We start from the raw sequence: 16626 nt of genomic DNA on the forward strand, positions 1-16626 counted from the left end.
CCGCATTAGGGTGAGTCCCACTCTATGCTTCTCTTTATTTTTGTAATTAAAGCTAGAACCACGTTTTTTATTCTCTTTGCAAATATTTGTAGGGTTTTATATTAATACAAATTTTAAAAGATTTTACTAAATTCGGACTCGAATCATAATTTATTTTATAAAATTCAAATCAAACTTGCATAAGAAGGAAGAAGCTCAAAAAGTTTTTACCTAGAAGAAGTATAAAGACATCAAATAATCTTAATTATTTAATCAATACTACTAATAATTATTATTAAAAGCAGACATATAACTAATAATAGAATAATAGTTATATAAATATTAATGCAATTTCAATTTACAATCTTATTTATCAAACCTCAGTTCTACTGTATAAAATTATACGTGGCTCGATCTGATTGAAGGAGAGGTCCCTGAGGCAATCTTCGTGAATAAATATTTTGCCCGATCTTGACCTAATTAATTTTGATTTGTCTAAGGTGTAGCGTGGTGGTGCACACCTATTTTAATAAATAATATTTATTACATTTTTGGTCAATATTATTTTAAATTGTTGGGCTAAGTCAATTATATATAGTTTTGTGGATGACGTATCATAGTGATCATCGTGGTTATTTTAATTGTTTGATATTTGAATAGTTAGCTATTTAATTAAAAAAATTAATGCTAGGTTTGATCTCAATTTCTCGAACACACTCTTTTTATCAAAATTTTGCTGTGAATTGAAACACACTCGATTTTGGTAAATAATTTATATTTATTTTATTGAATAAAATATTTAAAATTGATAAATTAAATAAATTTTAGATATATATGAATATTTTTTAATAATTAATTAATAAAAGTTATTTATGAATGAAAAAGATGTAATATATATATATTTTTTTTTAATTTTATATATGATGAATCTAGGTTGGAATGTACTTCTAAGCTGTTTTCCACATTCTTCGAGGGAATCTATCTGAATACTTTTTAAATAGAGAATCTATTTTTTTTTATAGTATTCTTGAAAATAAAATAAAAATAAAAATCCAAATATAGGGTAGTTAAAATAGAAACTATACTATCCTACACCAACACCGACCATAAAAGACAATTATTTAATTATAATTTCAAGAATTATAATATTTGAAACATCATCCGTACTAGAAATCATAATACTTTTATTTTCTAATATTATACTTTATATAGATTTAATTATAATAAGATACGATACCATTTATTTTTTCATCTAATCTTTTCTAAGAAGAAGAAAGCTAGCTCCTCACAACAAGGGCACAAAGAGCTAAGAGCACCGGATTTGCGAAATTCAACTTAGAATAGACCTAGTAGTTCTCGGCCACCTGGAGGATTTTCATCTAATCTCTCAGACTATATCAAACTAGTTCATTCATCTATTGATTGGTCCTGTTTGACATCTAAAAGGTTAATTTCTCATTCCCTTGCCTTTGGAGCAGTAAAATAAATTATCACTAATAATTAACAATACGTGTATTATAATATATAATTGGAATAACAATATCATTTTATAAAAAATATTGTAATTATATATAATTTTTTATAATTTAAAAAATTATATTTAATAGTTGATGCATAGTGTTGATATAAGTTTTATAGTTGGAAGCAAATTAAAATTGAAGTTGATCCACAAGTGGGGTTCGGAATTTACAACTGTGGGCCCCAGCATGCTGACATTGCCTTGAAATGTGGACCCAAAACTGTCAACCCGCCGTTACTCTCCACGCCAACTGCCAATTTCGTCAACTCGCTGACGAGAGGAGCCGCACCGACTCACCGAGGCCGAGCCACCGTTACTTCACTGCCACTCCATCCATTTTAACGGTAACACCAAGGAAGACGTCTCTTCTTCCGTCAACTCTCTGTCTCTCTCTCTCTCTTTCCTTCTCGATCGTTGCCTTCAAAAAGCCAACTCCGCTTCCTTTTTCCAATGGACTCAACCAATTTCTCTGTTCTACTCTTCGTCATCTTCTTCTTCTTCTTCTGTTGCTGTCATCTTGGTTTCTCTTGCTGGAATACACTGCAATGGGAGCTGAGGTTCCAGGAATCGTCAAACTCAAGTGTTCTGTCAAGAACTATGACTGGGGTAAGGTTGGGAAGGAGTCGGCTGTGGCGCGCTTGTGCGTCAAGAATACTGGGGAGGAGACCGATGGTGATGAGCCCTACGCCGAGTTCTGGATGGGGACTCACGACTCTGGGCCATCATACGTTGTTGTCTCCGTGGAAGCGAATGGTGGGTACGCAAATGGTGGTTTGGAGAGAGAGGACGGACATGGTTGTGAGCGTAAGTGCTGTAATTTGGTTAGTTTGAAGGACTGGATTGAGCAAAACCCAAGTGTGCTGGGGGATAAGGTGTTGCGGAAGTGGGGTCCTAATCTTCCGTTTCTGTTCAAGGTAACTGGGTTCGGTGTTCTTTGTTTAGTATTGTTGTAGCCATATTTGCCGTACATGTTTCTGCAGAAATGAGGTGAAAAGTGTATTACTCGAACTTTCATCTAAGAATTTCAGCTCCTCATCGGATAATGGTTTGATGGACATAAAGATTTCCTATATGTATGGAAAGAAGTAAAATTCTACAAATTGCAGTGTTTTATCTGTTGAAAATTAAGGAGATCGATGCTTCTGTCTGATTTCTCTGCCTCCCTTTTATTATTTTTGGACATTCGTGAGTGTTTGATTGAGAATTCAAATTGCTTGTCCTTTTTCAGGTACTTTCAGTGGCAAAGGCGCTGTCCATACAGGCTCATCCAGATAAGGATTTGGCTGCAATCCTGCATAAGCAACAGCCAGAAGTTTATAAGGACGGCAATCACAAGCCTGAGATGGCTTTGGCGCTCACTGAATTTGAGGCTTTGTGCGGGTTTGTCGGTCTTGAGGTAGTATATTTCCCTTTATTTTGTGGGTTTATTGCAGTATGGGTTCTTTTCTTAGGAATTAGAAAATCAGTTACTTCCCTGAAAATGTTTTTGAAAAGCACTGCATACTTGAGTGGTTTGATGTTTGAGGGCCCTTGTTATTATGTGAAGAAGTATCACTGCACATATTAATATCAAGCATCTCTTGAAGCTTGCTCATATAGCCCCGGAATTTAATCGGTGTCTACTTATATATTGGCTTAAAAGCTATTAATTGAATGTGTTTAGATGCTATTTTATTCTATAACTCATTGTTTGATCTGATCGTGTTTGTTATTTAAATCTATGCAAAGCGTCTTGAGAAGGACTTGCCTGCAAATTTGAGGGGTGTGATTTATGAGTTATGATTATGATTTCTCCAATACTTGGTTAAAGTAGGGGGAAACAGAGCACTCAATCTGGTTGATTTTCTCTGTGTACACCCGCTGATGTTTTTGATCACTTGTTAGACTAAGTGACAAAAATTTTACGTGCTGGATTCCACTCTGGAATAGATCGACCAATTTGCTTAGTCAGTAAATGACATCAGTTAAAAGAACCTATTTGAGGAGTCGTAGCAATATCGTTCTTTTCCTCCTTATACGGTTACCCTTGGTGATGTTTCTTACGTTAGGTGACAACCGCAAATGGAAGTGAGGAAAAGAGAGTAGTTCCGAAAGGAGTCAACCCATTATGGGGAAAGGAAGAAATAGCTGGTTTCTGTTTCTAATTCCATCTAATAGGTGATTGAATTGCAATTTGTTTGCGGCATAACTAGATATGAGGAATTTCCAGCACCTAAGACATTTGAATAATCTGTATGTTTGTAGTTTTCTTTTATTTTTATTTTTTTGATATAGTCTGTATGTTTGTAGTTAAGACATTAAAAGTTTCCAAAAAAAGGAGTTCTAGTGAGCTTTAATACCATATTTGGCATGGGATTCATAATGCTGTGGATTCTTAATCACCTAACCCTACGAGCATATATCTCTGATTGATTGAGGATATTGCAGAGGAGAAATGTAATGTTAGTATGAAAAACTACGGTTTGTACTTCAGAATGTTTAAGATGTCTCATATTCTTCGAAAATTCAATGCATTACTTAGATGTTTCTCTCTTCTTTTTAGGAACTTAAGACTGTTGTTCACAGTGTACCTGAGATCATTGAAGTAGTTGGCAGTTCATGTGCAGAGCAAGTATTACACATTAGTGAAGAGGATGGAGCGACGAAATTGAAAGAGGTCTTGCAATCCCTGTTTACTAAACTCATGTCAGTTAGCAAGGCCGTGATATCTGAAGTAATCTCCAAATTGATAAGCCGGCTGAATTTAAAACGTGAGGTATGTGAAAAATATATTTCTGTTGTTTCTCACATACATTTATTTTATGCTTGAAATGATCTCCTCAGCATCTGAACTGATTTAATCATTCCACCTTTTAGCCCTCTTCTGCTCCTTTGTGCAAACATAGCCTGCAGTTCCTATTCCTGTTTGCATCTTGTACCAAGAAACTTGCTTCCTTTTGTTATTGCTCTTTAAATACCTCCGGAGAAAATTTCCCATGATCCTGAGGAAGTTTTATCGCATGGAGGACTCTGTAATGATGTATTCCCTGCAAGGAACTCTAGCGCAATGTGCAGTTCAGTCATCCAAGCAATTAGGGTTTGAATATATAAAACACTTGTGAATTGATTGTTTGAGTGGTACCAATTGAAGAGTTATCCCACACAAATTAGTATAACCACCCTTCGGGCCATGTAATCATATTTGCATGTGTTAATAAATATTTTCTGGTAAAATAATTGCATTTATCAACAGATTATTTTCTGATAGGTGAGGGAGCTAACAGACAAAGAGGAGCTGGTGTTGCGGCTAGAGAAGCAATATCCAAGGGATGTTGGCGTGCTAGCAGCATTTCTGTTTAATTATGTGAAACTAAATCCAGGGGAAGCTCTTTACTTGGGGGCAAATGAACCTCATGCTTATATACATGGCGAGTGCGTCGAGTGCATGGCAACATCAGACAATGTTGTTCGAGCTGGCCTTACTCCAAAGAACCGGGATGTCCAAACTCTCTGTTCCATGCTTACATACAAACAGGTGATGCCATGATGAATTGACATGTTATTGTGATGCCTTATTGATTGTTTAGTCGTCCGTTTATTATGTACTAGCTGATTGTAATTATGTTGATACTTCCGTCTAACCAGAGCTCCAGATTTGCTCTATGCATGCTTTTTATGCCTTAAGATAGTAATTAGCGCTAAGGGCCTACTTATTCTCTGGCCCCTTTAAACATGTGTTTTTGAAATTGTGATTTGTTATTTATATAATAAGCATCCACATCCCGAGTCTACTCTTCCCACCACTCCTCACGCGTCTAACGCAATTTTTCTTGCAGGGTTTCCCTGAAATCCTTCCTGGAGTTCCTTCGAATCCTTACACCGTGAAATATCTTCCTCCTTTTGACGAATTTGAGGTTGAGCGCTGTAATCTACCACAGGAAACATCTACTGTTTTCCCTGCAGTGCCTGGTCCTTCTCTTTTCGTGGTTATGACTGGAGAAGGAAAAATGCGCACGGCCTTCTCTGAGATGTTGATTGCCGAAGGTGATGTGTTGTTTGCACCTGCAAACACTCAGATTGCAACAGAAACTATTTCGGGTATGGATATATATAGAGCAGGAGTGAACAGCAGGTTTTTCGAGAAATCGGATGCTTCAGCACCAATCGAGCAGCAGTAGTAATTGGGAGTTCTTTCCTTTTCTCTCTGTCTATGTCTTGCTGCTCTTTTATGTAATAATATGAGCTTCCAGTTGTAAATTTTGCCACAAGCTACGTAATATATGTTAGTATAGGAATAAAGAAATATTTGTACGTCTCAGTGGTTTTGCACCAGACGGGATAGAAGCAAAAATAAGTCAACAGGGCGGCCGTTGGGTGGCAATAAATGTTGAATGTTGAGAAGGGTGTAACGATTAACTTCACTACTCTAACGACATTTTATTCGATATATCTCTATTCTTTAATAATCAATATCGGTTTCGTATGTTGCATGCTGCATTATCGATGTGTGAAAGATGATTTTCTCATCCTTTTCCTTAGTTATGCCTTTCACTTATTGTATTAAAGTTTTTACTGATATCTGCACCCTAAAATTTTACCCTTGCTCTTGTTTCAATTTAATCATGCCGAAGGTAATAATAAAATTCTCGTCTTAAACAATTTTAAACCAAAACAATGCTCCAAACATTTGATCGGTTAAAAATCCATAATGAATTCAGATTTACTTAATTTTACCTTAGTTATTTGAAAGACGGGAGTGGAGCCTCACTAACGCGACAACAATGCAGCAAACAACGGAATTTCCAGATATAAGAGAGTGTAACAAATAAAATAGGTTGTTCAACACTTTTGGCAAAAATGAGCACCCATCCAGGCAAGCCTGACGTTTCTATAAGTCAACTTCAAACAGCTCATCATACTAAAATTCTGCATCTTCAATTAAAGAAAGCACTAACAGTAAATCTAGAAACAGGTCTTCAGGGCTCTGTCACAGGAAATTCAAAGACAACATCTTTCCCTGAAAGCTTCCTGTAGACCCCAGCGAATGTCTCCAGCTTATTCTCGGTGTCATTCTTGGCTTTGGGGTCCAAGAAAACCTTTAATAGACCATCAAAGAAGATTTCGATATCATGAACTAGCCTACCAGATATAATAACTATAAAACATTAACAGAGTAAGAAGTACTCACCTTCATGATTTTTGATCCATCGAGCCTGTATCTGGTGCGCTTTCCAACAATCTCAGCAGGATAAACAATGTCCTCGAGCATGGCTTCATGCACGGCGGTAAGTGTGCGTGTTCGAGGCCTTTGAACAGCTGAACCCTTCTTTGGTGGGCGCAGTATCCTTCTGGTAGCAATGAGAACCACTTCCTGCATGTCAAAAGTTATCATAAACTGAGGCAAACATCACCCTAGCAACTAAAACCACAGCTTTTTTCATACAAGATAAACGGCGCTTTCAATAAAGCATCTATAATCATATAGCTCCATAGAAGGGGGGAGAACACTCAAGCAATTGCATGAATATTTGTGAGCCTGTGTAACATCACATACTACATAAATTTTACCTTTCCACTGAACTTCTTCTCGAGCTCCCTCACCAACCTAGGATGAATCTTGCGGAAAGCCTTCCTCAACCGATAAGGAACATGGATCACAACAGCCTTCTTGCTTCCAGAAACATCAATTTGCCTGTGGTACATTAGCATATTGATTATCATCATACTCAAGACAGAGGACAGATACCATCTAGACAACTGAAACACCTACAAGGCAGAGTTGATGTAGAGGTCTTTCAGGTCACTCTTAATCTCTTGGTTGGTATTTTCCAAATCAAATAGTGCCTGTATACACATGAAGAGTAATCATTCATGATGAATCTGTTAACGATATTTTGATAATTTCAGCATAAAGACAAGTCTGATAGCATCAATCAAATAAAGACCTGAGCAACATTCTCCTCAAATTCAGTGGGCTCAGCATCCTTGTCCTTGTGTATCTTTTGTAAGGCGGTATACATCTTGAAGCTCTGCAAATAGGGTTCAGCACATAACAATTAGATACAATCAATTGTTCTAATAATAAGTTGTGCAAATTTAATCAGTTAATAATAGTCAACACAAAAATGGGTAACCATACAGATCAAGATGAGTTGCAATTCTTTCGTTCCAAAAGAAAACCAACACATTAAAAGCCAACTTTTTATAATATAATCATCACATAGATTTGTTCTTGCAAAAGTCCTTACAGCTACTTTTGAGGAGCAAAAACATTTTACTAACTAATTACATTGTTACAACAGATGTTAATGATGGATTCAACTTTTGTTACAATCAAATCCCTGTTATTCCCTCAATTAAAAGTTAAAATCCAAAGGCTTTTTGGTCTCAATGACTAGCGCTTGATTTTCTGTTGGTACAGATTGCTTATGTAATCTACTCAATAGCAATGCATCCACCAAATCCCACAACCCTTATATATCACTAGTTCAACAAAGATTGCATCTCATTTAGAATTATTCTTCATAAAAAACACTAACCCACCCAACACCGAACCCCCCAAAAAAAGCACAGCGGACTAAAATTATTCAAACTAAATAATTCAAAAAAAGTTAACATATTACTTTAACAACAACAAAACAAAATGCTATTATATCCAAATAATCAGACATCAGAAAGTCATGAACCGAGATCCCCATCTCATTGAAACAAGGCTAACCCATTATCAGAACAAACCCTATCAATAGCAATCCGTCCCGTAGTGCAGCACAAGACCCATTTATCAGAACTAGCACTATATCATTACTAAAACAAATGCAACCAGAGCAACAAAACTAATCAAACCGTATCATCATTAATTTTTTTTTCAAAAAATCGGTAACAGAACCAACTTAACCACACAGATATTCGCGTGGAAAATAAAACCAAATACAACTTTATCTTACAGTGTACCTTGATCGGACGAAGGTTACAACCTGTAGAGAGGGATAAACCCTAGCTTGGGCGCCGGAGGCCACTCGGAGAGTATAAAGATCACAAAAAAAGAGTGAAACAATGTTTGGCGGAAGATTGAGGCTTTATAAGACCCAAACCCTAGTAGGTTTTCAAGTTTGGGCTGGGATCCACTGCAGGTGACAGGTCCTGGACCCTTAGCTATTGCCACTATTATTCCACTTTTGCCCTCCTTTCATCTCCCCATTTTATATAATTCCCTCTCAATTTTTTTTCCATATTATATTTTAAAACATATATATTACATGAAAAAAATCGCATTTTTTGTCTCATATGTTAATTTTTAGTTAAATTTTTTATTATTTTTTTACATTGCATTCAACAAGTTACAAAAATTTTCAATTTTAATCATCAAATTGTATTTTTCATCCAATAATTAATGGAGCTGTTGGTAATCCAATATTACCAAAGTCTAACGTGCATTTTTTGTTAATTAATGGACAAAAAATACATGTGATGCCTATAATTAAGAAAAAATTTAACTTATAGAATGCAATATGAGAAAATAATAACAAATAGAATTAAATTAAAAAAGATCTTAACATATGGGACCAAAAATACGATTTTTCCTATATTATACTTTGCCAAATAAATTGTGTTTTGTTAGTTTAATTTTAGATCAATGCATGATTACTTATTTTTCTTCACATGATTCATCACATTTTTGTGATTAATTTTTAAAACTTGTTTAGTTATTTATTTTTATCCAAAAAGGCTTACTTACCTTTCAAAATAATTTGGTTGGAATTATAATTTAAATTTATTCATTTTTGTATCATAACATGTAGGATTATTTATTAATTAATTTTTTTGTAGATAATTATATACTCAAGAATAACTACATTGCAATTTTTTTAAATTTGTTGTAATTATATATAAAATCTTGTGATTCGAGCAACCACGTCTAATAATCCTAGCATTTGTTTTTATCTAATTAAAATTTATCGAATTTATTTTTATAAATTTTTTTAATAATAATTGGTATTTGCCTAGCCCACTTACTTGGGCTCTCTACTATATTGGCCCAATTGGGTCCGGTCCTCTCTACTATATTGGCCCAATTGGGTCCGGTCGAAAACTCCATAGCCCATCTAAAAAAGCCCACAAATGACTCCGATTTCCTGAGATTCAACTCCGGCTTCAGCGTTCAGGTACTTCGTCGTATGCTCCATCGAAGCAAACCGAAAACTTCCATTGTTGTTTTTCCTTTTCCTTTTCAATCCGTATTTTCCCACTGAATTTGCGTGAATCAGAGCAGCTGTGTAGTTTCCCACTCTTTATAGATTGCAGAAAAGGAGAAAAATGATGTCCCCAAATCAAATCCCCGAAAATCGGGGCCCTTCTCATCCCGCTACTTTAAGGTAAGTCGACTTCGGTTCCTCTAGCTCTTTTCTACTGGTAATTTTTCTTTAACATTTTGGTAATTGATCAAAGGATTACTCGTTTGCACTGCTTCGTTTTCATTCGTAGTAATGTTCTTGTTCAAATGCGCGGGATTTGGTAAAAGTAGCTTAATTTTCGTTACTGGGAATGTGGGAGGCTATTTTCAGAGTAGAGTCGAATACTGAGCTGAATGCTACTTGAAGAAGGATTGTTTTATTTCTGGAATAACAGAGGGTGTGATTTTGGCTTAGCATGGTGTGGCGAAGAAGTAGAGAACTATGTTGTTTCAGTTTTTAGGTTTCTTGCTGTAGTAAAGAGCAGTGATTATAAAATGCATCAGTGGCGGTGTTTGTTTTTGAGAGATCAACTGAGTTCTCTTGAAATTGTCCTGTTCTAAAGTCATTTCAGATAATGGAGCAATGTAATATAGATAGGTAATCTTAAGTTTGTTGCAATATATTATAAATGGTAACAGAGTCGTTATTTCCTGTTTCTCCTTTGATTGATTTGGTATTGTTGTTTGAATGTAGGCAAACTCCCTTGCAGGTCATACACGTAATTGGTAATCTCATGAGAATTTGGTCAGTCTACTCTATGTACCGCTATTTGTCTCAAACAGGGGCTTCGGTTCTTTTGTTTATCTTCAGCTGTCTTGTTCCCTCATCCATTCTGTGTTTACTTCTGCAAAAGCCTTGGAAGGGCAGGCCTCTCACTAACACTCAGGTCATCATGGAGTTTTCTGGTTCTTTTGTTCTTTTCTATTGCTGGTTTGAAGATCAAAGGAATTTGATTCAATCACCTTTGCTTATGTGGTTTAGCATGTTCTTCATTTCATAGGTAGTGCCTTCTGTGATAAATGGCGGTGTAACGGCCCTCTACTTTATCTTGTGGGGAATGGGGCTTAAATCTTGCGGTCCTCTCAGGTGAACTTCTAAGTCAAGATTTATAGGAAGCTGCTTGAATGCTTTACTCCTGCTTCCAGAACTTCAATAGAAGATGGGTTACATGAGATAGTATGCACATTTCTAAATGGATGCATGAGTTTTAAAGAAAAGGAGTTTTTCTCGTTTACCTAGACCATAATGCACATGGAACTTGGATAAACTCAGAGCTGCCGTTTATTAAGTTTTGTCGCTGAAGGAAGTTCTCCTCTTGTTGAATTTGCCTAGCCACTCAGTGTCCCAAGAGGCCAACTTGAGACCTTCATATGTGGGTATAAGGTTTATGATTGAATACAACCGCACCAATTCCTGATTTCTAAGGGTAGTACCACATTATGAGATATGGTTTTGGGTTTATCATGTTATTGATTTTGTTTTAAACTTCAGTATTATTTTGCAGATTAACACATTATATAGTTCTACTTGAAACCATTTGACCTGTGAGGTGCTATGATGTCTGCTTCCCTGAATTACGATATTTTCATTTTCCCCTCTGAACTAAAGGATGCTAATGCTATTTGAGCTTAGCTGGATATTTCCTTGCTGGTGGTCCTGTGTCAAGATGAAACTGAAAATTACTCCTGCTTCTACTACACACTTTATCCAATAACCTTTTTTTTTTTCAATTTTATCTAGCTTTTAATTACTTCAAGAAGAAATGTTTATTATGTCAGGGCCATATTGGCTGAGTATTCTGGTGCTGTTCTTGGAGTGCTATCTGCAGTCTTGTACGGGAGAAGAGGCAATTTGTGGAAAAAGGTAATTTTTCCATCGGCATCTTCTTTAACTATATTTACTCGATTAGTCACTAAGAGATATAAAGTATATTTGTGTCTTATTTTACTTTTAGTTGTCAGGATTTTGTGCTAGGTTATTGCTTTTCAATTGTGCTGATCTGACTGATCAGGGGAAAAAGAAATATTTTTTACCTATCTGAATGAAGTTGTGAGGTACTGAAACTTCCAGTTGGATCTTGTTTAAGTGTCTCTATGTGCTTGATTCACTTCAGTAGTGGTTAAAATGCCAAATGAATGGCATCAGCTGATTCTAATAGTTACGATTTCTTGTAGCAGTCTAGAAATCAAGGAAGAAGGTGGATCAGCTTTTTACTTTTCAAGAAGTTGCTGCTTAATCTGTTTTCTCTTAGCTTGATATTTTAACTAATTTGAAATATCTTTTTCTTTATCAGGTAGGTGGCCTCTTTGCAATGTTGGCTTCATTCTATTTCTTATCGCGAGGATGGGCCCTGGCCACAAAATCTCCTTTTTATATCCTTTCCAAACTAAGCTACTATTAATTGTAAACTTCACTGATGCTACTGGAAGAGAGTGGTCATTATCTTCTTACCTTTACATGCTTCTATCTGTACAGTAAAACCTAGTTATTGGTGGACTTAACTCAAAAATTACCATTTAGTGATAACCCGGATACGGAGTTCCAGTCCGAAGAAATAGGAGTTAAAGATATGCTAATTCCTGTCTTTGCTGGAATTTTATCAGCAATAAGAAGGGTGGTAGCAAGACGTCTCTCGCTTAAGGTATTGAGTTTCTTTTCCTATATGCTCCATATACATCCAGCTTCTAATATGTCTGCAAAACCTCCAAACCTTCCAAGAAAGAAAAAGGAACTAGTGTTGACATTGGAACTCTTTTCTTTCTATGTTTTCAGAATCAACTTAAAAGGCGGCTTCATGCCATAACTATTGCTTCTGCTACCTGTTTTCTGTTCCCAGTTGCCATGTGGGACATGATCATTGTGAGTTTGACTCTCTGGATTTCTCTTGATGTAATCTGAATAATATATCATGGTATTCTCTTTTATTATTTGTTCCCATAAGCCTTTCCTTCTATCCTTAATTACTCCTTTGCCTGTCCAAGTGATAAGACCATGGTCTGGTCATTACTGATATTTTATATTTGATTTGTTGTGTTAAATTTTCAGGGATCAACCAGTGTAGAATTGCCTTTTTCTGCATGGGCTTTTTCAAGTTTTGTCCTTTTTGGAATTATCTTGATATTTTATGTGGACAGTATAGCTGAAGAGAGGTACTTTCTGGTTGCTGCTTCCAAATTTAAATACAATGTTGTGCATGGGGAATTCCTCAGTGTTATCTGGTTTTATCAACAGTTGACACAACTGTATTGTGGGCTTAATCATTTAAGTACCTTTCAAACATAATTAATTTCTTTGCCAAAATAACCTGGTTCAAATCCTTGCTAGACCAACTTCTTTGGTTACATCACCAGAAATTTTGTTATGACTCACCAGAGGCCAAGCATAGACTGAGTCCCACAAAAAAAAGAGACCAAAAGAATTGAAAATTTACCTGTCTAGCTAGAAGTAGTTTATGGTTACCAGCGGATTTACATGCTGATGAATAAATCAATGTAAGTTAAGTACTAACTTTGCTGCTGGCAGTGTACAACTTTATGGATCTGTTGCACTTGAGATTCGTCAAAATCTTTTTATCTTATATTTAAGATATAGCCACAGTCTTGTGCGCGCTATGAATTTACTCTTGCTGGTGCTCTTTAATTATGCTGGAGTTGTGCTGCAGGTCATCTTAATCTAAGGGCTTAAATGATTCTCTATTATTTAATTAATGTTCATTCTGAAACCTATATTCTTTATAGTTGCTGGTGGGTTCTTGTCTTATGCTTTGATGCATTACCGATTTCAGACTTGAGGCAATGAGTTCTCAGTAGTATGACATTATCCATCCTTCCTTTCAACCCTCCCTTAACCCATTCCTGCATTTCATTTCTCTACTACTGCATTGAGTATGTTTGTTTCTATTGTGAATTTGATATTTCTTGTATGCTCCTGTTTCCTAGTCTAAATAACTTACTCCTGTTTCCTGGTGCTGAGTACCTTATATTTTTCTATTTCAATGATGAATATAGGCATGTGCGCTGGGGTTTAACTCAAGTGAAAACCCTTGTACACAAGCGACCCAAATATATCTAACACTTCTATCCAGTAAACCCACTCAGGTGGCAGTTGGTAGTATGAGGACCCCAGAATATTTTGGCTGTGATATCATCTCTGCCCTTTTCATATCTTACACATTCTTTTCATCTCAAGTGTATAAAATCTTATTTCGATTTGATAAAAAGGAGAAAGAATGTCTAATCATTCTGTGTACTGTTTGATGAAATTCACTTAATAGAAATCCCTACACCATCCCAAATTATTGATCTTGTTTTCTACTGGATCTGGAATCCTTTCCTTCAATCTGTTTTGGCTAAAAAAGACTTTGAACCTGCTTATTCTCTAAAGATAATGTTTGTTTCATTAGGCTCCATGTACTATGTGCTAAATGGTTTCTATTTTTTTATCCTTAACCTCCTGGATTCCAGCTTATAGACGGCTTCTCATCTTCCTTCCAACTGCCGTCTCACTCATTCTCAAGAAATTGATATGCCAGTTATTTTTGCAGTTAACTAGACTAAATGTATTATATTAATTTTGTTTAAAGATGTATTGTAGTTCCCTATCTGTATCGGGGTGTATGACAAGTTGATTGTTGCAGATTGCATATGGTGTTCTCATCTCCGAGGCATTTAATGGTTGCTGGGGGATGTGTCATTGTCATGGAGATTGCGTACAAAATGGACTTCTCCCTGCCTGGATTTTTACTTTGTGCAACCATTTTGGGCTTTGGTATGAATGAGATCATTACCTTTACCTCTGCCGTTTCTTTCCTTCTTTCTTTTTGTTTTCTTAAAACACAGAAATTTATAAGCATATGTAGTTAATGACTTAACCACATGCATAAAATTGTGTATACTTTTTTGCCATCTCACAGCATAATGCACTCGTTGCCAGTTCTAATGATGCTTTGTCATGAGTGATTCACTTAGTGGTTTGTATTAGTGAAACTTTGCTCATATTAGCAAAGAACAGTTTCCTTGTGTCCAACACATGCATTCTCATATATTCTCATTCTCATGGTGGGAAGGGTAATGGCGTACTTGTTGAAGTTACTTTGATTTTTCATTTGCCAACTTGTTCTAATTCTGCAATTTAACACATTCAATATGGAATGCAAAAGATCTGCAGACTTGACATGCTAAACTGTAGGCATGAGATCATTGACATGGTTTGCAGAGTTACATTAATATACTTTCGTTTTGCGGCCCTGACTGTAGAGCTGGATGATGGTCATTGTAAGTAGCTGATAGGTGAATGAGTAGTCACTTGATTTCAATTGGAAGTAAATTGACGTTGCATTTGGACGTCGGATTTGAAATTAAGGATTTCAAATTTATAGTAACAAACCCATCGAGCTTGTTTGCGTAATTCAATGTTGCAAAGAATTTAAAATCTTTGAATTCCCATTTTGAACTATATTTTGTAACATGGAATGAATTTCAAATCCATCTAATATGAAATCATTTGAATTTCTTCCTCCAAGTCCACCCATCAAATTGAAATCATTCCATCCGAACATAGCTTGAGTGATAATATATTGACATCTTTTCTGCACTCGATTTAGTGTGATGCTTGATTGCTTTATCAAGCCGAATAGTGTAAGAGCTCATTGGGATTATCAAGCCATTCTAGTGAAACAGCCTATTGGAGATAGGGACATCCCTCACAATACCATTGAGGTTTAAAATAAGATATATGGGAGGATGGAAGAGCACTGGGTGTTGTATAAGTTACTTTGAAATGGTTATGGTTTGACAATCCGTCAAATGTTTAAATGGGGATTTCCTTTGGGTGAGGAGAGGAATCTTTGCTGTGGTTTCTTCACACTTCTACATTGGATAGACTTGCACATTCAACAGCTGATTCTTCAGTTTTAGATCTTTTCAGTAGATTGTTTGTATAATCTAAAAGAAACCATTTCTCTTATCTTATTTAGGACTGTTATAATGTTTCTTTTCTGTACTAAATTTATTTTCACGTTGTTTCGTTGGTGTTCAATATTGATATCTCCATTGTAACATGTAAGTGGTGTGTGTCTCTGTGATCTTCTATTTTAATTGTAGGAATACATGAAGCAACTTCTCTGGACCGTACCAGGAAAGATTCTTTGCAAAGTTCAGATATATCAAATGGAGTTTATGAGGACCGAATTCAGATGTCAGCGCTACCAACTTAAAGTTAGGACAGCTCCATAGAATCTTCTGCTTTTTACGTAAGTTTTTTTCTTTTTGAAGAATGCTTTTTGCGTAAGTGATCACTACATATGGTGCATGTATATTGCTTGTAATATTATTCTTTTCTAAGTGGGTGAGTGAGTTCTTTCTTTCTTTGCAATTGATTCATAACATGAGAATTACCTCTAGCTATACAATTAATTCACAATGTTGCCTCTAGCTATAGTGGCAATTATGAAATTATTTGCCTAGTCCTCTGTATCAATAGAACAATTTGGTGGATTTGGCATCTCTGACATGGCATTACATCCTTAATCAGCAGCCAATCAAAGGCATGACTGCTGGGAACTATCCAATGTGATGCAAGATATTCTGATGGACTGCAATAACCAAAATTTGCAGCACATGATCTAGAACATGCAACCAGATCTTTGGTCTTTAGGACGAAGGATACTTTTGTGCTGATTGATGAAGATGGGACCATAACTTGGATACATGTTAGGTATATGGTCATAGATATTAGTTACTGTACATATCATGCTCACCTCAATTCATGGTCTTCTCAATGCCAGTGTTATTTTGGAAAAACTGTAAAGACTAATGTATGACTGCAAATTCTCCATGTCAAGCAATATTAATTTCTCTGAAGGTCGACATCAATTTTGTTGTTCATCCCTGACTTGTTTCTTTCTTATTTAATATTCCT

General features: G+C 35.8%; 3 protein-coding genes across 7 annotated transcripts; 2 read left to right on the forward strand and 1 right to left on the reverse strand.

The window, feature by feature from the left end:
* On the forward strand, positions 1926-5935 carry LOC105177936 (mannose-6-phosphate isomerase 2-like). Its single transcript, XM_011101248.2, has 5 exons — positions 1926-2412; positions 2727-2894; positions 4041-4253; positions 4746-5012; positions 5314-5935. Exons 1-5 carry the CDS (start codon positions 2044-2046, stop codon positions 5653-5655), a joined length of 1359 nt encoding a protein of 452 aa, XP_011099550.1. The 5' UTR covers positions 1926-2043; the 3' UTR covers positions 5656-5935.
* On the reverse strand, positions 6260-7506 carry LOC105177937 (40S ribosomal protein S7; the record flags this gene model as incomplete). The annotated part of the gene is given in 5 exon segments (XM_011101249.1): positions 6260-6573; positions 6666-6848; positions 7046-7169; positions 7248-7321; positions 7423-7506. Coding segments are annotated over 5 exon segments (585 nt in total), but the record flags the coding sequence as incomplete, so codon positions are not given.
* Positions 9615-16590, forward strand: LOC105177938 (zinc transporter 5). 5 transcript variants are annotated; one of them, XM_011101250.2, is made up of 11 exons: positions 9615-9849; positions 10402-10594; positions 10709-10794; positions 11487-11571; positions 12002-12080; positions 12222-12349; positions 12481-12567; positions 12754-12857; positions 14345-14475; positions 15810-15958; positions 16240-16590. In XM_011101250.2, the coding sequence occupies exons 1-10, from the start codon at positions 9791-9793 to the stop codon at positions 15920-15922; spliced, it is 1065 nt and encodes a 354-aa protein (XP_011099552.1). In that variant the 5' UTR covers positions 9615-9790; the 3' UTR covers positions 15923-15958; positions 16240-16590. The 5 variants fall into 5 exon arrangements, with proteins under 5 accessions (XP_011099552.1, XP_020554855.1, XP_020554856.1 ...); XM_020699196.1 differs by having other exon boundaries at positions 16243-16590; XM_020699197.1 differs by having other exon boundaries at positions 15810-15923.

The sequence above is a fragment of the Sesamum indicum genome, linkage group LG15, assembly GCF_000512975.1.
Source record: "Sesamum indicum cultivar Zhongzhi No. 13 linkage group LG15, S_indicum_v1.0, whole genome shotgun sequence".
NCBI classification, from domain to species: domain Eukaryota; kingdom Viridiplantae; phylum Streptophyta; class Magnoliopsida; order Lamiales; family Pedaliaceae; genus Sesamum; species Sesamum indicum.